General features: G+C 45.2%; 1 protein-coding gene across 1 annotated transcript in view; it reads right to left on the bottom strand.

Moving 5' to 3' along the window:
* LOC111853011 (calcium/calmodulin-dependent protein kinase type II subunit alpha-like) overlaps positions 1 to 14,926 on the bottom strand; it is a 58,040-nt gene that overhangs the window by 40,160 nt on the left and 2,954 nt on the right. Inside the window, exon 2 of the mRNA XM_023829436.2 lies at positions 12,832 to 12,926. Coding sequence (XP_023685204.1) covers positions 12,832 to 12,926 — 95 coding nt within the window. The remainder of the gene's footprint in view (positions 1 to 12,831; positions 12,927 to 14,926) is intronic.

Genomic DNA, 14,926 nt, shown 5'->3' with positions numbered 1-14,926 from the left:
ACAACTTTTTTTCCCCCATAAAATCTCTCTTTTGCCCTCTGTCCATGATCTTAATTGGCAAGATGTACAAAACCAGTGGAGGTCTTATTCTCACCATTAGGTGGTTGCATCATGACTTGCAGCACAGCAGGTGAACTATGCATGGGGGTAGACTGTGATTTCCTCCCCTAGTCATCAAAGCTGTTATTTATCCTGAGAGATCTATTTGCGTGTCTATTAAATCCCACAGGCTCCCCAATCATATTCGCACACAAACACAAACAAACATATTCATTTCCTACCAAAAGGCTACAGCAGGTGATGTTCTCCACCTGTATTGGAGAGTCTTAGCTACATTTTTTCCTCCATCAGACCCTCAGACTCAATGATATGATTTTGTTGCTTATACAAAGGTTTCATTGAATTTTATCTATGTATATATTTTACAGGAGCTCAATAAAGATACCATGTTCAACTCACAGGGATGCCTAGGACTTCATCTGACACGTCTTTGCCATTATCTCCCACCTTTCTGACACTGATGTACTAAGATATGTCCCTTGAACATCGCAGTCATGGAAAGAATATGTATCAGTCTGCCTGGATTGGGAATTATATAATATCAGAACACATTACATCCTATTTTTACTTCATGATATACTGTATAAACCATTGCACACCTGTTCTGACTCACTATTATGCTAAATGTAATCTGTGTGCTCATCTCCTTACTCAGATATACTCTTCAGAAAATCCAAAAAAGTCGAAAGCCCCGAAGACTCTGAGGGAATAGACTGTCGGTTATGAGTTATGATTCCCCGTTGCCGAAGAGTGGTGCAGTCAAACCCACCTTGAGAAAACTCACCCTATAACAGTGAATTGTTGGTTGGTCTACGTGAGATGAAGTTGGATGTCTAAGTCAGATAGCTTACTATTTCAAGCCAACGCCAGCAAAAAAACATGAAGGTGGTCACAATCAAAGGATTGTTCAAGCCTTCCTCATTCTCTAAACAACAGATCTAACACTCAAGTGCCCAGTGGTTACCGGTTTAGCAACAGACAAACAAGTGAGTAAAAAAAGGTACTTCTGACCTGCTTCTGAAGCTCACTGGCTTTATGAGAATCTCTGCAGCTAAACAAACGCTGTCAATGTCGGCTTTAAATGGAAGCATAGTGGAAGGTTCTAGCCATCTCCATCCCTGCTGCACTACAGGCCGCTCCATAGCCTGCGGGGACAGCCAAGGATTCCTATACTGTTCATTTCAAGTTTTTCCACAGTTAAATCTGACAAGGCAAAAGAAAGCAAATGCTCAGACGGTTATACAAGCGATGGTGCGGTACAGACGCGAAAGTCGTCAGGCAGTTGCACGTGACGTTCTCCGGAGTGGCCACACGTTCAGGATGAGCCACGCTAGTTTGGCTCGTGGGGAAAAATGGTGTCTATCTGTGTCTCGTTATCGTATGTCGTACTCTAAACCCGACAAAAAGATAAGCGGCGTATGACATATAATTTTAAGTAGTTATTAAGTAGAAAATGCACACAAGCAATATTAGCCATGAAGGAGCTCTCACACGCTGAAGGAGCACAGATTAGCATTTTGACAGCATTGGTCTCCCACCAAAAGGCTGGATTAAAACTATTTAGTGTCCCTGGGCAGGAGCATCTAAGGCCTGTACTCACACTTGGCCCGGTTGCCTTGTTCCGTGTCCGAGCACGAGTGTCCCTCCTCCCCACTCCCCCGCTGGTCTGTGCTCACATTGTGCTTAACTTTCCAGGCCCAAGCGCGGCTTCATCATCACCATACTGGCCACCAGACTTTTCGTGTCGAAGAAGTTGTTTTCGGCTCGATGACACATGGCCCTTTTATAGATTTATTTCCTCTGCAAAGCAGCAGTTTCCATTTATTGATGCTATATGCTTTAAGAAGTCCTGCATTTTACCAGATATCTCAGAGTTTTTGTGTGTTACATCCAGTTGTTGCTGAATACTCTCATCGGTACCAGCAAACACTGCACCTCTGCTGTAGACCAAAGTGATCCCTTCGCCCGCCATGCTTGTTAAGTGTTTGTCGGTACCTGATCTCTACGGCTGGCCCGATCCATCCCTTACAGGTCCTTATAGTGTATGTGTGTGCAGTCGCATCACTGATGTCATGCCTGAATTCTGTGCTCAGTTAGCGATCACAGCAGATGCGTCCCATGCCCGAAGTCCAACTGAACATTCCCACCTCTTCAAGCAGGCCTGTGGCACCGATCGTACTGGTCAAACGAACTGGACATTGGAGGTCAAAAGTGCTGCGGCATGGTATAGATCACCTAGTTTGAGTACACCCTAGACTGCTGCAGGTGAATCCAAATGCGGCAGCACATCTGGTATTCAGTCAGCCTAACTGCTCGACGTTACACTCCTCCAGGACTCATTTCATTGGCACCCTCTAGATGGGAGTTTCTCAACCCAGTCCTTGGGGACCACCAGACGGTCCACATTTTTGTTCTCTCCCAATTCCCTGGCAATTGTGGACCGTCTGGTGGTCCCCGAGGACTGGGTTGAGAAACCCTGATCTAGGTGCTTGCATCAAGTTCATGTGCTTATTGCTGCCTTTCAGAGCCGTTAATGGAAGGACATCCATTTCCATCAAGATGCTCCTCATGACCGGATAAATGATAAATCCTTTATTTGCTATTTGCACGAGTACATTGGAATGTCTCTCGTTGCCAACCCCATCCTGCTCTCCATAGCTTGGGAGTCACAGCACGGGGTCAGATAACATGCAGCCCCCCCAGAGCTGGGGGTTAAGGGCCTCATTCAGGGGCCCACAGACATGTGACTATCCTGTGACTATCAAACCAGTGATCTTTTGATCATGGGCACAGAGACTTTACCCGCTGAGCCACTCAGCCCCCTATTGCTCAGCCTGTCCTTTTCAAGTCAGCAAACCAACACCTCCCAGTGATCCCTACATCACTCTAGATGTTTCTCACATCTGGTTCCCCTAGAGTGGAATGAGCTGCCAGATTCCTTCTCAACTTTCATGAAGCATCTCAAGACCCTTGTGCCCCAGCAGCCCTGTACTAGACTCCATCACTCTCTGTTCCTTTCCTGGTCACTTATCTTCCCTAAACACGCTTAGTTCTGCACTTTGTTTTCAACACACTTCATAGTCCCGTGAGGTTCTTACAATGTTTGAAATGCATTGTTTAGTTCTTGCTCTGCTATTACTTATCTCTGTTCACTAGCAGCTCAGCCTAGCTGCATTTATGCCTTGGCATCCATATGCTTGTAATGTTCTCTCCGGCTCAATTTTTCCTTGCTTTGGACAAAGTATCTGTTAAATAAATAAATGTGAAGACATTTCCTCTATATTTTTTCTTCTAATAAAAGTGTTCATATCATTAGTCACTAGTCTTACTAGTTTTATAGAAGGAGCTTTATTATAAAATATTATTTATTTATCATTGGCCTGATTAATGGTGCAGAAGTTATGCATATAAACCTTTGACATGTAAAGTAGTATTAAACATGCTGGATGTTCTCCTGGGTTTATTTTTTAATATGTCTCAGGGTAAATTCTGTCAGATGCTACATTAAACAAAGGCTGCTTCTTCTCTTGTTGGCTGTGGATAGTGCCCTGGGGCAGGTGACTGTGGATAGTGCCCTGGGGCAGATGGTTGTGGATAGTGCCCTGGGGCAAATGGCTGTGGATAGTGCCCTGGGGCAAATGGCTGTGGATAGTGCCCTGGGGCAGGTGGCTGTGGATAGTGCCCTGGGGCAGGTGGCTGTGGATAGTGCCCTGGGGCAAATGGCTGTGGATAGTGCCCTGGGGCAGGTGGCTGTGGATAGTGCCCTGGGGCAAATGGCTGTGGATAGTGCCCTGGGGCAGGTGGCTGTGGATAGTGCCCTGGGGCAAATGGCTGTGGATAGTGCCTTGGGGCAAATGGCTGTGGATAGTGACCTGGGGCAGGTGGCTGTGGATAGTGCCCTGGGGCAGGTGGCTGTGGATAGTGACCTGGGGCAGGTGGCTGTGGATAGTGCCCTGGGGCAAGTGGCTGTGGATAGTGACCTGGGGCAGGTGGCTGTGGATAGTGCCCTGGGGCAGGTGGCTGTGGATAGTGCCCTGGGGCAGGTGGCTGTGGATAGTGTCCTGGGGCAGGTGGCTGTGGATAGTGACCTGGGGCAGATGGCTGTGAATAGTGACCTGGGGCAGATGGCTGTGGATAGTGACCTGGGGCAGGTGGCTGTGGATAGTGACCTGGGGCAGATGGCTGTGGATAGTACCCTGTGGCAGGTGGCTGTGGATATTGCCCTGGGGCAGGTGGCTGTGGATAGTGACCTGGGGCAGGTGGCTGTGGATAGTGCCCTGGGGCAGGTGGCTGTGGATAGTGACCTGGGGCAGGTGGCTGTGGATAGTGCCCTGGGGCAAGTGGCTGTGGATAGTGACCTGGGGCAGGTGGCTGTGGATAGTGACCTGGGGCAGATGGCTGTGGATAGTGACCTGGGGCAGAAGGCTGTGGATAGTGCCCTGGGGCAGGTGGCTGTGGATAGTGACCTGGGGCAGGTGGCTGTGGATAGTGACCTGGGGCAGGTGGCTGTGGATAGTGCCCTGGGGCAGGTGGCTGTGGATAGTGCCCTGGGGCAGGTGGCTGTGGATAGTGTCCTGGGGCAGGTGGCTGTGGATAGTGACCTGGGGCAGATGGCTGTGGATAGTACCCTGTGGCAGGTGGCTGTGGATATTGCCCTGGGGCAGGTGGCTGTGGATAGTGACCTGGGGCAGGTGGCTGTGGATAGTGCCCTGGGGCAGGTGGCTGTGGATAGTGACCTGGGGCAGGTGGCTGTGGATAGTGACCTAGGGCAGATGGCTGTGGATAGTGACCTGGGGCAGAAGGCTGTGGATAGTGACCTGGGGCAGGTGGCTGTGGATAGTGACCTGGGGCAGATGGCATGCAGCCAGTTTGCTTCCAGGTCCCACCTGGTCAAACGTTTGCTCTGGTCAAACGTTCCGTTATTCCATGTTATACATCTATAACATGGAATAGATGTATAACATGGTCTGGTAGACACTGGCTATCAATGGCTGAACACCAGAGAATGGCTCGGTCAGCCAGATATCGGCCACCCTGGCCTCAATCTCGTCTCCGTACCCATATGCTGTTCTAGGTGACATTCTCAAGGGTGCTAGAGTTACCCAAAACCAAAATATACATATGCAGTGTGGGGTAAGTTACGCAAAAGTAATCCATTACAGACAGAGGTAGAAAGTTCAAGTCCAGAAAATACAAATCCAGACCAAGGTTTTGTTCCAACCAAGCAGTTGAGTACTCCTTGACTGTGACTCTTTATACTCAACTGGGTGGCTGAAACAAAACCTTGGCCTGTATTTGTACTTTCTGGACTTGAATTTTCTACTTCTGTATTTCAAATCTGTTGCAATGTGTGTGTGTGTGTGTGTGTGTGCGTGTGTGTGTCCTGAGCCCTAATAAGAAAACAAGAAAAATTAAAAATTTTTAATAAAATCCTAAATTTGTGTTTAAAACAGTATATAGTAGATACCACATATGCCTACAGGAATTAGATGGTTTTAATGGAAATTTTGTACTGATTTACTTGCCATTCATAATTAATCTCAAAACTGCAATTACTAAAATTGGGACCATTTCAGGTTATTAATGAGGTTCTAGCACTACTGAAATTAATAGGCAATTATAAAAAGTGATCCTTATTGTATAGCGGTACCGGTACTCTGAAATTAAATACAGATACAGCTTCACACCAAGGTGTTGAAGTATTTTTGGTAGTTGTTTTTATTATAATCATTAACATTATAATTTATATTCATGGAAGCAGCACTAGTAAATAGTGTTCTCTTAAAAGTTAAGAAGTTAGTAATTTGACAGTTCCAGTATATAATATTAATTTTGCACTGGGTCTTTTTCTACCAAGTGGAACTATGCAGTAATTATACTCCACTGATACAGTATTAATCTTTGGTTTTTAATATTTACTTCAGTCTTACTGTCTGCATTTTGTCAATTATCCTCAAAATTTCCTGAAAGGTCAGCACAGTTGAGGATGCATGGGGCAGTCAATCAGCAGATTGGTTAATGGTTCTAATCTCTTTATCCTCATCCTGTTTTCAGAGGAGATGCTTCAGAGGCAGTGAATGCAGTGCCTGGTGAAATGAAACCCATTTGCTTTGCTGTCACTCACTCGTTGTTTTCCACACTACTTCAAATGTTCTTTCCTTCGTTTATTCCCATTTACACCAAATTCCAGGTTCCCTGAATTCCCTGAAATTTCTTTCAAAAGAAATAAATGGACGATTAAGCATATCTTTATACTCATTTCTATTATGTAGTTTTACATATATTGTTCCACACGGTGGAAATTAATTTATAGGTCGTATGAAACACTGTATTATGGAAGACACAATCTGCCCAAGCAGGAATTGAAAAAAAAAAAACAAGCTTCATTGTAAAAAGGCAGATATAACTGAAAAACCAGTGCCAAAATCAAATATCTTCCTGACGCATCATGAGTAAAGAAATGACAGAATGACCAATTCCTCCATTCCGTTAAAAATGAAAGAGCACGCTGGCTTTTAGGATCACAGCGGCACCTCCGGCTCCCCAGAGGTAAGCATTAACAAAGACCACACTGTCATTTCCATCTTCCTCTCCCAGAGCGAAGGCTTTTTGGCCACATGCGCCCACACATACTCTGTGAACGGCGTGGATATAAAATCTCCAGTGCCTTGTCGGTGACCTCGCCAACTCTGCGGCTTCAGTCCTTTGGTCCTTCTCGCTGTTCAGGGATGGAGGTGCTGTGCTCTGCGAGGTACAACGTATCAATCCCCCCTCCCCAGATCATTATCTCTGTATCTCTGTGCCTGTGTACCCTGACTTGCTTCTCATACTCTAGAGCTTCATTTAGGCGGATATTCAGCAGAAATAACGATAATGACAACAGTAAGAGGGTGCAATGAACTCCAGAGCTACGTCGGGTCATCAGACTCCCTCTCCGCCTTCAAGAAACACCTCAAGACCCGTCGTTTCCATAAATCCCTCTACTAGCCTGATGCCTCTTTACGTTTCCTGAACATTCTTATGCTGAACGTCTGGTCCATGAATAGTCTTAGTGTTAATAGTTATTGTGTAGCTGCTGTGTAGTTTTTGTGGAGCTCTCGCTCCAGCACTGCTTAAACTTTTACCCGGACATTCACTGGAAGCTCAGCCCAGCTGCACTTATGCCTAGCTGCACTTAAGCCCAGTCGACTCCTTGACAACATAAATGTTTGCAATGTGCTACTTGCTTTGCTTGTACGTTACTTTGCACAAAAGCATCTGCTAAGTAATTTTTTTCTGTGGTTAATGGCTCGGTTAGTAAGGAGCCAATATATATTCTCAAGATTGCATTTACTCGAACATGTGAAATATCAATGAGCAAAATGACTTCCTCATATGCTTGTCAGAAGTCCAGTTTCCAGACTCCTGACCCACACCAGAGCATGGAAAGCTTGCTTTTTCCTTCTATCTGAAGTTTCTAAATTTTACTCTGGATTTCAGCTCACTATCCTTGATACCTTCCTGCCTCTCTGTCTGTACATACACCCCCCCCCCCCCCACACACACAAACATGGCCCAATACTTCCTTCATTTGATGCTCACACTGACACTGATGCCTCCAAGGTCTGGCACACTAGCAAAGCCTCCTCTCTCTTGGATCCTCTCCCCTCTCATCTTCTTGAACCTCTTCTACACTCACCCCTGTATTTATTTACACTACCAACACACTGCTCCAGAATGGTAATTCCTCGCTACATTTAAGCAATCCTAAGTAAACCTATTTGCTACTACTCCGCATCCAGTTCTGTCTGACCTTCCCCCCAGAAGACACCACAGTCTTGGCTCAGATTTCCAAGTGCTTCGCTGAAATTGCAGCTTGAATGATGTATCACCACCTCCAAGTGGATCTTTCAAGGACTAAGCTTCTTGTCTTGTTTCTGCCAACCCTACCTTTCCATACAACATCACTGTCCTGCTTGGATGACCAACATTGCCACCATCAAGGTTTCCTGGGAACCTAAGGATGGTGATATATCTGCCAGTCTTGTAGATTTATTTTGTATAACATAAACTTTTCCTTATCAGGATAAGCAGTTTCATTCCTTATCTAGGCATTTGTCATTTAATGACTAAATTAATGTCACTCTGTAATGACAGAGCTGCCAGAATGAGTTGTGAAGCCACTGTAGATGATTCAAGATACAGCAGCACATCTGGTATTCAATTCACCGAAATGTTGCACCTCTTCTTGTCTCCCATCTCTGGCTTCCTTTAGCTACTCGCACAAAGTTAATGCCTTTGGTGCTAACTTTCAGTGCTTTTGATGGAATAGCACCTAATTATATCAGGACCTACATTCCATCTCAGCATCTGTGGTCACCTGCTGGCTTCTCCACCACATGAAATCAAGTCTAGGACTATCTGCTTTCATGCGTGGCTCCTCGATGGTGAAATTTAGCTTGAATTAGCAAGAGTCTCTTGGTGTTATTTATTCAAATTGATTTTCAGATGGTCTGATGTAATGATGTTTTTGCATGGCTCCTGTCCCCATGCTGTCTAGCACTTGTTGCTAGTCACTCATTGGAAGCTCAGCTTAGCACTTATACCTTAGTTGGCTCCTTGACAGCTTGTGACGTATTATCTGCCCCACTTACATGTCACTTTGGACAAAAGTATCTGTTAAATAAATAAATGTAAATAAATGTAAATGTAGTACTGCAAAAAGGGAGGGGTCACATCCTCCCACGTATTCTCAGACAGGGTTCAGTCCACAGGTCACTCGACTGAGCAGAACATTGGCAAATTCGTCGCTGCTGGCCACTGGCCACTTTAAAGCTATTTATCCGGAAATTAAGTGTATATATGCTCCAAAAAAAAACACAATTTATTGAATATATTAGAATATAGTAAAAACTGTAATACAATAAAACAGTAAGAAGGATCTTCAAAGGTTCTCCAAAACAGTACTGCCTAGAACACAACTTTGGTTCCCAAACCTCTCCTTTGGGGCACCCCAGCTATTCTTTGTAATTGTTTAATTTTACCACCAGCTCACTTATTTAACTTAATCAGCTAATATTTATTAACCAAGCAAGTTATGTTAAGGGGTTAAGCTCAACAAATACATGGTTACATTGGTTATTAACTACAAATACTGGGTGACCTGTTTTGAAATTGATAAGCTGACACACTTTAAGAATCATAAAAAAGTGCTGTAGAATATTATAAACAACTGTTAACATTTCAAACATCTAATTCATCCAACCACTTATATTTGGATTTGGAGGGGGGCTGGAGTTTATCTCAGGCAGCGCAGGATACAGGCAATATATCCTCAATGGGATGCAGTCCATTGTTAACGTCTATTGTCATTAATTTATCTCCAGCCACAAAATAAGCACCGCTTATTCATCAACATAGTAGCTAATTAGATCACGTCTCTTTTAAAACACTTGCGCTGCTAATGGGCCTCTGTGATATGATCTCTTGGAAGAGGAATGGGCGGCGAAAAAGGCAGGTAGGCTGTGGACGACCAGAGGGACGTCACACGGTGTCAGATGCCTGTGCGAAACGGCAAATGTCCCCGATGTAATGACAGGATGGGCAGAGGGGTCAAAGTTCAGGAGCAACAGATATAAATCCCATTCCCGACTCATCGTCAGCAAACAGGCAAAGGGTCAGATAGCCAGGTAGTGGCAAAAAGATCCAAACCGAGATCCAAATCCGTAGCCCAAACAAAGCCAGTAGTCAATGCAGGAAGTACGGGGTAAACAACCAACTCCAAATCACTAGACAAAGAGCAAGAAAATCAAGAAAGCTAGTAGAAGTTCAGCACAGAAAGCAGACGCTGAACCAAGCACTCAGTGCAGCAGGACACTATTCTTCACAAGGAGTTAATTGAAAAACAAGTTGCTTCTAATCCTTGTCAGATAACCAGGCTGATGAGCTTCAGGTACCCAGGGGCGGCAGAGCGGGAATCGCCTGGGCGCAGCCGCATGGGTGAAGCAGATTGATGTTACTCAACGGACGTCTTACGTCTCATTCACGCCATTGGTGTTTATCATCTGGAAGATTTATAAAAGGAACATAAACAGATTTTACCTTCTAAAATAAAGCACTACAGATGTGCTTTGATTTCGTAAGATGCAGGGCGCCAGCTGTCCCGCGGTCTCGCCGAGCCCCGTTCGCGATCGCAGTATCACGCTAGACTTCCCAAAAGATGCTCGTTGCTTGTGTGTGGCTTGCCCCCGGAGTATCTAACTCATAATTAGACTTGACATTTCTCCATCAAAGGCTATTTTTCTATCTCAATCAGTTCCACTAACATCAAACAAATGTATTATTTTTTTTGGATGGTCACAATTTATCTCCAGCCACTGGGCCAAAGTTGGCCAGCCTCCGTTTGGGCTTTTCGCTGAAAAATGTAACAGCAGTTGCGTATTATATAATGCCATTTTTTTCATTCTCTTTCCTGTCCCTGTGCTTGCATTTCTGAATCATCCGTGCCTCCTGGTCTCCCTCAGTCCCCCCCCCCCATGCTGCAGTACATAATATACCACAAAAGCGACACCAGGCCGTCATTAACCCCCCGCTCCATGGCCCCCATCATACCTCCCCAGTGTCCATCCTACAGTAATCTGAAGGCTGCGTAAGCCAGACGTTCATTACCCCCCCCAGGATTTAGCTTTTTTTTTTGTCCTTCCCTTGTGAGACTGCATGCCCCCCCCCCTGCCCGAGGGGTCCCCCCATCACTCAAGATAAGGGTTGTTATCTCCAGTGTGAGTCACCATCCTTCACAGCTCGCGGAGCCCAGGAAAGTGCCGGAATGAAATGTGTTCAAGGGAAATAAAAAAAGAAAAAAGAAAGAAAGAAAGAAAGAAAGAAAGAAACCAGAGATGAAAACAATATCAGGAAGGAATAGAAAAGACTATGAAAAATTACATATAGTATAAAAGTTGTTTTTTGTTTTCTTACATTTACTTGTAAGTCGTAACTTTCGGTGCGCAAGAAATCAGCGTGAAAAGTCTATTCTCGATGCCTCTGTGCAGCACTGTGTTGAAAATAAATGAAACAGGCTGACTTTTCCCCAAATAAATCAATACCACTTGGGAAACATACTTCTCTATAAAGACACACACACACAAACACACACACACACACACACACAATTACACAGACTTTGCACCTAGCAACCAAACGTGTGCTGCTGATAAGACTGAAGTCCTTTGTGGTGGCAGGATCCCCCCAATGGATTTTACTACAAATCAGCTAAAACATCTTAATTCTATTAGTGTTTCTTAATTCTGTAAAAAGTTTTCGCTTCCTTTTATTCCTTTAACACAAGTGTCGCTTCTTCAAAATGCTTCCTGGAGAAAGCACACAGACTAGTCAGAAAGTCCATCCAAGCACGAGAAGCACTCAGCGGACCAGAGAAGCGATGGAATAACCAGCCCTGTAGAGTGGATGTGTGTGTGATGGCTGCGTCTTTTACACATTCAGAGGAGCCGTCAGCCCCCGGAAGCTGCATTTACGCTTTTAACCAGTTTGACAAATCATTACGCTCATTTTGTTAGTGTATCCAGTGTCAGAGTTTCATAATTTTGTAAAGCCAAATGACCGTGAGATGCTGTTGATCCTGCATATTCGTTTTGACTTCAGGGCTGTTTACAAACAAAAACCGTTAGGAATTTGGCTGAAGCCTTGATGTCAGTACAGTGCAGGTTAAGACAAAGAATGAGTGGAAAACAGAGAGGTTACAAATAACTAAGAGTCAAGGACAATACAAGGAGAGCTTGGGCTTTAACAGTGCTGTTCACCAACTTTACCCGCAGAGAACATACCTATCATCCTCAGCCTGAGGACCACTATCTTCTAAAGCAGGGGTGCCCAACTCCAGTCCTGGGGGGCCGGAGCCCTGTGTAGGTTAGTTCTTTCCCTGTTATACCAAAAATGATTCAGCTCAAGAGCTGTGTGGTAATTAGCACAAGGAGTTGAATCAGGTGTGATAAATGAGGGGAAACCCAAACATGTGCAGGGCTCTGGCCCCCCAGGACTGGAGTTGGGCACCCCTGTCCTAAAGTGATGACTTCATAGCAAGTCACATCTCTGAGTTGTGGCTGGGTGGACGACGGCACGAGTCCAGCAAAGAGGGCCAATAGCTCGCATTACACATATCGAAATCCGAGTCTGGAGACAAAGGGGAAACATCTTCATGACATGCCAGACCGTTTGCTCTGCAGATGAGATCTTTCCGTTGCAAGCCAGACACGCGACTTGCTCAAATGAGCTTCACGTGGATGCCCTGTAATTATCTGCACCGACATGTCCTTTGCCATCCTGCTCCGCTGCCCCACGGAGATTCCCTCAGGCGGCACGGGCAGAAGAACAGACCCTCCATCTGCTCTTGATGATAGACCTCTGAGAAAGCTTTCCTGCTCATCGCAATCGGAGAGCAAACAAGACTCCGAGGGAGGCTGCAGTATACACAAAGACAGGGGCTTTGTAATTAGAAATGCAATTTACAAAATGGCCAATTGCAGGGCGGTGAAGGCAAGACGATTATTTTCTTGTTTTCTAACGTCCCATTTGTCTATTTCAGGTTATTATCAAAGACGCCACACTTATAAAATCCAGTTATTATTATAATGACTGAGGATTGAACAGGCATTTTGGATTTTAATTTGCAGCCTGCTTCCCAAATGCTCAGTCACAGCAAAACGATGATGGACAATCAGGAACACAGAGCATCTGTGTTGCACCAGGCAGGATTATTCACTGAGAAGAAGCATTTACCTCTGGTGGAGAGCTTCTTGGTGTTGATGATCTTGGCCGCATACTCCTGCCCTGACATCACTTTCACACACCTTCGCACGACTGAGAAAGCTCCCCTGTGAAGATAAAACAAAGGAACATGTTGCACATTGGGAATGTGAACCTGACAGTAAAAGGAAAAGAGAGGAAGGCGAGCTTTGCAAAGCTGTCTCCATACCACGACTTCGGGTAACTTCTAATGAGCCTCTGTTGATATCAGGCTTTTCTTTCAATATTGACCATCATTTCACCATACCTGAGAGTTAGATGTAACTCTCAGGAGTATTTAAAGAATGAGAAAGACAGGTGATCATTTGAGTTCAAGAGAAGAAGCAGGGAGATTCTCCAAGATTCTGCAGGCACTTCTTCTTGATGTCCAGTAGACCCTTCTGTGAGATTTTCAACCATCATTTTTTTTCTGAGGCTCTTGCTTTGATCTTGAATCATAGTTTTATAAAACAGATCTCACTACAATTGACTCTGTCCTTTTGGACAGCGACGTTTCTGCTGACATGAGGAATTTGAACGTGAGGCAGAGTTATGTCTGAGGAAAGCTTGACAAGACGGCATGTCTGTTAGAGGTTGCATGAGAGATAATTGTTAAGGAAAATGCAAGTTCAGGACCCTGGGACAATACTTTTATCCGCTTTGACAAAGTACGTGACACTGGATACTTTGACGTAAAAGTGTTCCTGGGTAAGATGGATAATAAAATTTATATGCATTATACACAAAGAGATCACAGGGAATTAACATGCAGGCTACCAACTCCCATGAGATAAAGTGGTGGCTCTGAGGATAGGGCTCTGTGCCAGTAACTGGAAGGTTGCTGGTTCAAATCCCATGAATGCCCAGAGTGATTCTACTCTGTTGGGCCCTTGAGCGAGGCCCTTAACCTGCAATCACTTCATCTTGGGTATGATGTTGATCTACATCCAGCCCTATAAGGAGGTCCTCTGACTCACAGGGATTAACTTGGGGGTTGGTGGCAGGATTGGCACTCCAGCCACCGGGAAAAACCTCACGCTGGTTCGTTTGGAATAGTGTGGTGCTGAGGCATCACCTGGCCCATGGCTGCCCTCAGGTTCTCATCTCTGAGGTGGTTTGTCATGGGCTGGGTGTGAGTGTAATCAGCGCATGCTCCTTACGCACTGTAATCAGCGCGTGCTCCTTACGCACAGTAATCAGCGCCTGCTCCTTACGCACCGTAATCAGCGCCTGCTCCTTACGCACCGTAATCAGCGCGTGCTCCTTACGCACCGTAATCAGCGCGTGCTCCTTACGCACCGTAATCAGCGCCTGCTCCTTACGCACCGTAATCAGCGCCTGCTCCTTACGCACCGTAATCAGCGCCTGCTCCTTACGTACCGTAATCAGCGCATGCTCCTTACATACTGTAATCAGCGCCTGCTCCTTACGCACCGTAATCAGCGCATGCTCCTTACGCACCGTAATCAGCGCATGCTCCTTACATACTGTAATCAGTGCAATCTTCTTTTATCTTTTGTATGTATCTTGAATCTTGCTGACATTGGTTGGTGTTTAATATCACAACTGTAGATTCTGAGTTTAAAATTATCGGCAAACTCTTTGAAATGATCTATTCCTTTGTTTTTATGTCTGTGTTTTTGAACAGTAGCATTGAGGTTTCTGGACACACCGAGGTTCTTGATGGTGGTTTCATCTCAAATGGAGAATCCCTCCCCTATACCCTTGTGTTCCACTGTATGTTGAACGTGCATGAACATGCATCCACAGGGCTGACTGGACGGCTGATTTCGTATCAGAGGTGAGCTGAGAGGAAGCCAAACTCAAGAGTGCGTAAGACAATAAGAAAAAGACCTTGTTTATTTTCTCTGTCGGACGCATGGTATTCCCAGAATCATTAGTGCAGCTTTGCTTTAAGTAAGAGGAAAACAGCTGCCAAATTAAACTAATTTACATATTTAATCGCAGTCTGTTACCTGGAGTTTAATTTCAGTGGAGCATCTACAGAATGTCGGGATGAAGGTCTGATAACATAGATAATTTGCTGCCCTCGTTCCAGGACGTGGTACTCTCACCGTCTGGCATACTC

Source organism: Paramormyrops kingsleyae, chromosome 10 (assembly GCF_048594095.1).
Source record: "Paramormyrops kingsleyae isolate MSU_618 chromosome 10, PKINGS_0.4, whole genome shotgun sequence".
Taxonomy (NCBI): domain Eukaryota; kingdom Metazoa; phylum Chordata; class Actinopteri; order Osteoglossiformes; family Mormyridae; genus Paramormyrops; species Paramormyrops kingsleyae.
The sequence above is the reverse complement of the archived record's forward strand: the minus strand, read 5'-3'. Positions and strand labels throughout refer to the sequence as shown.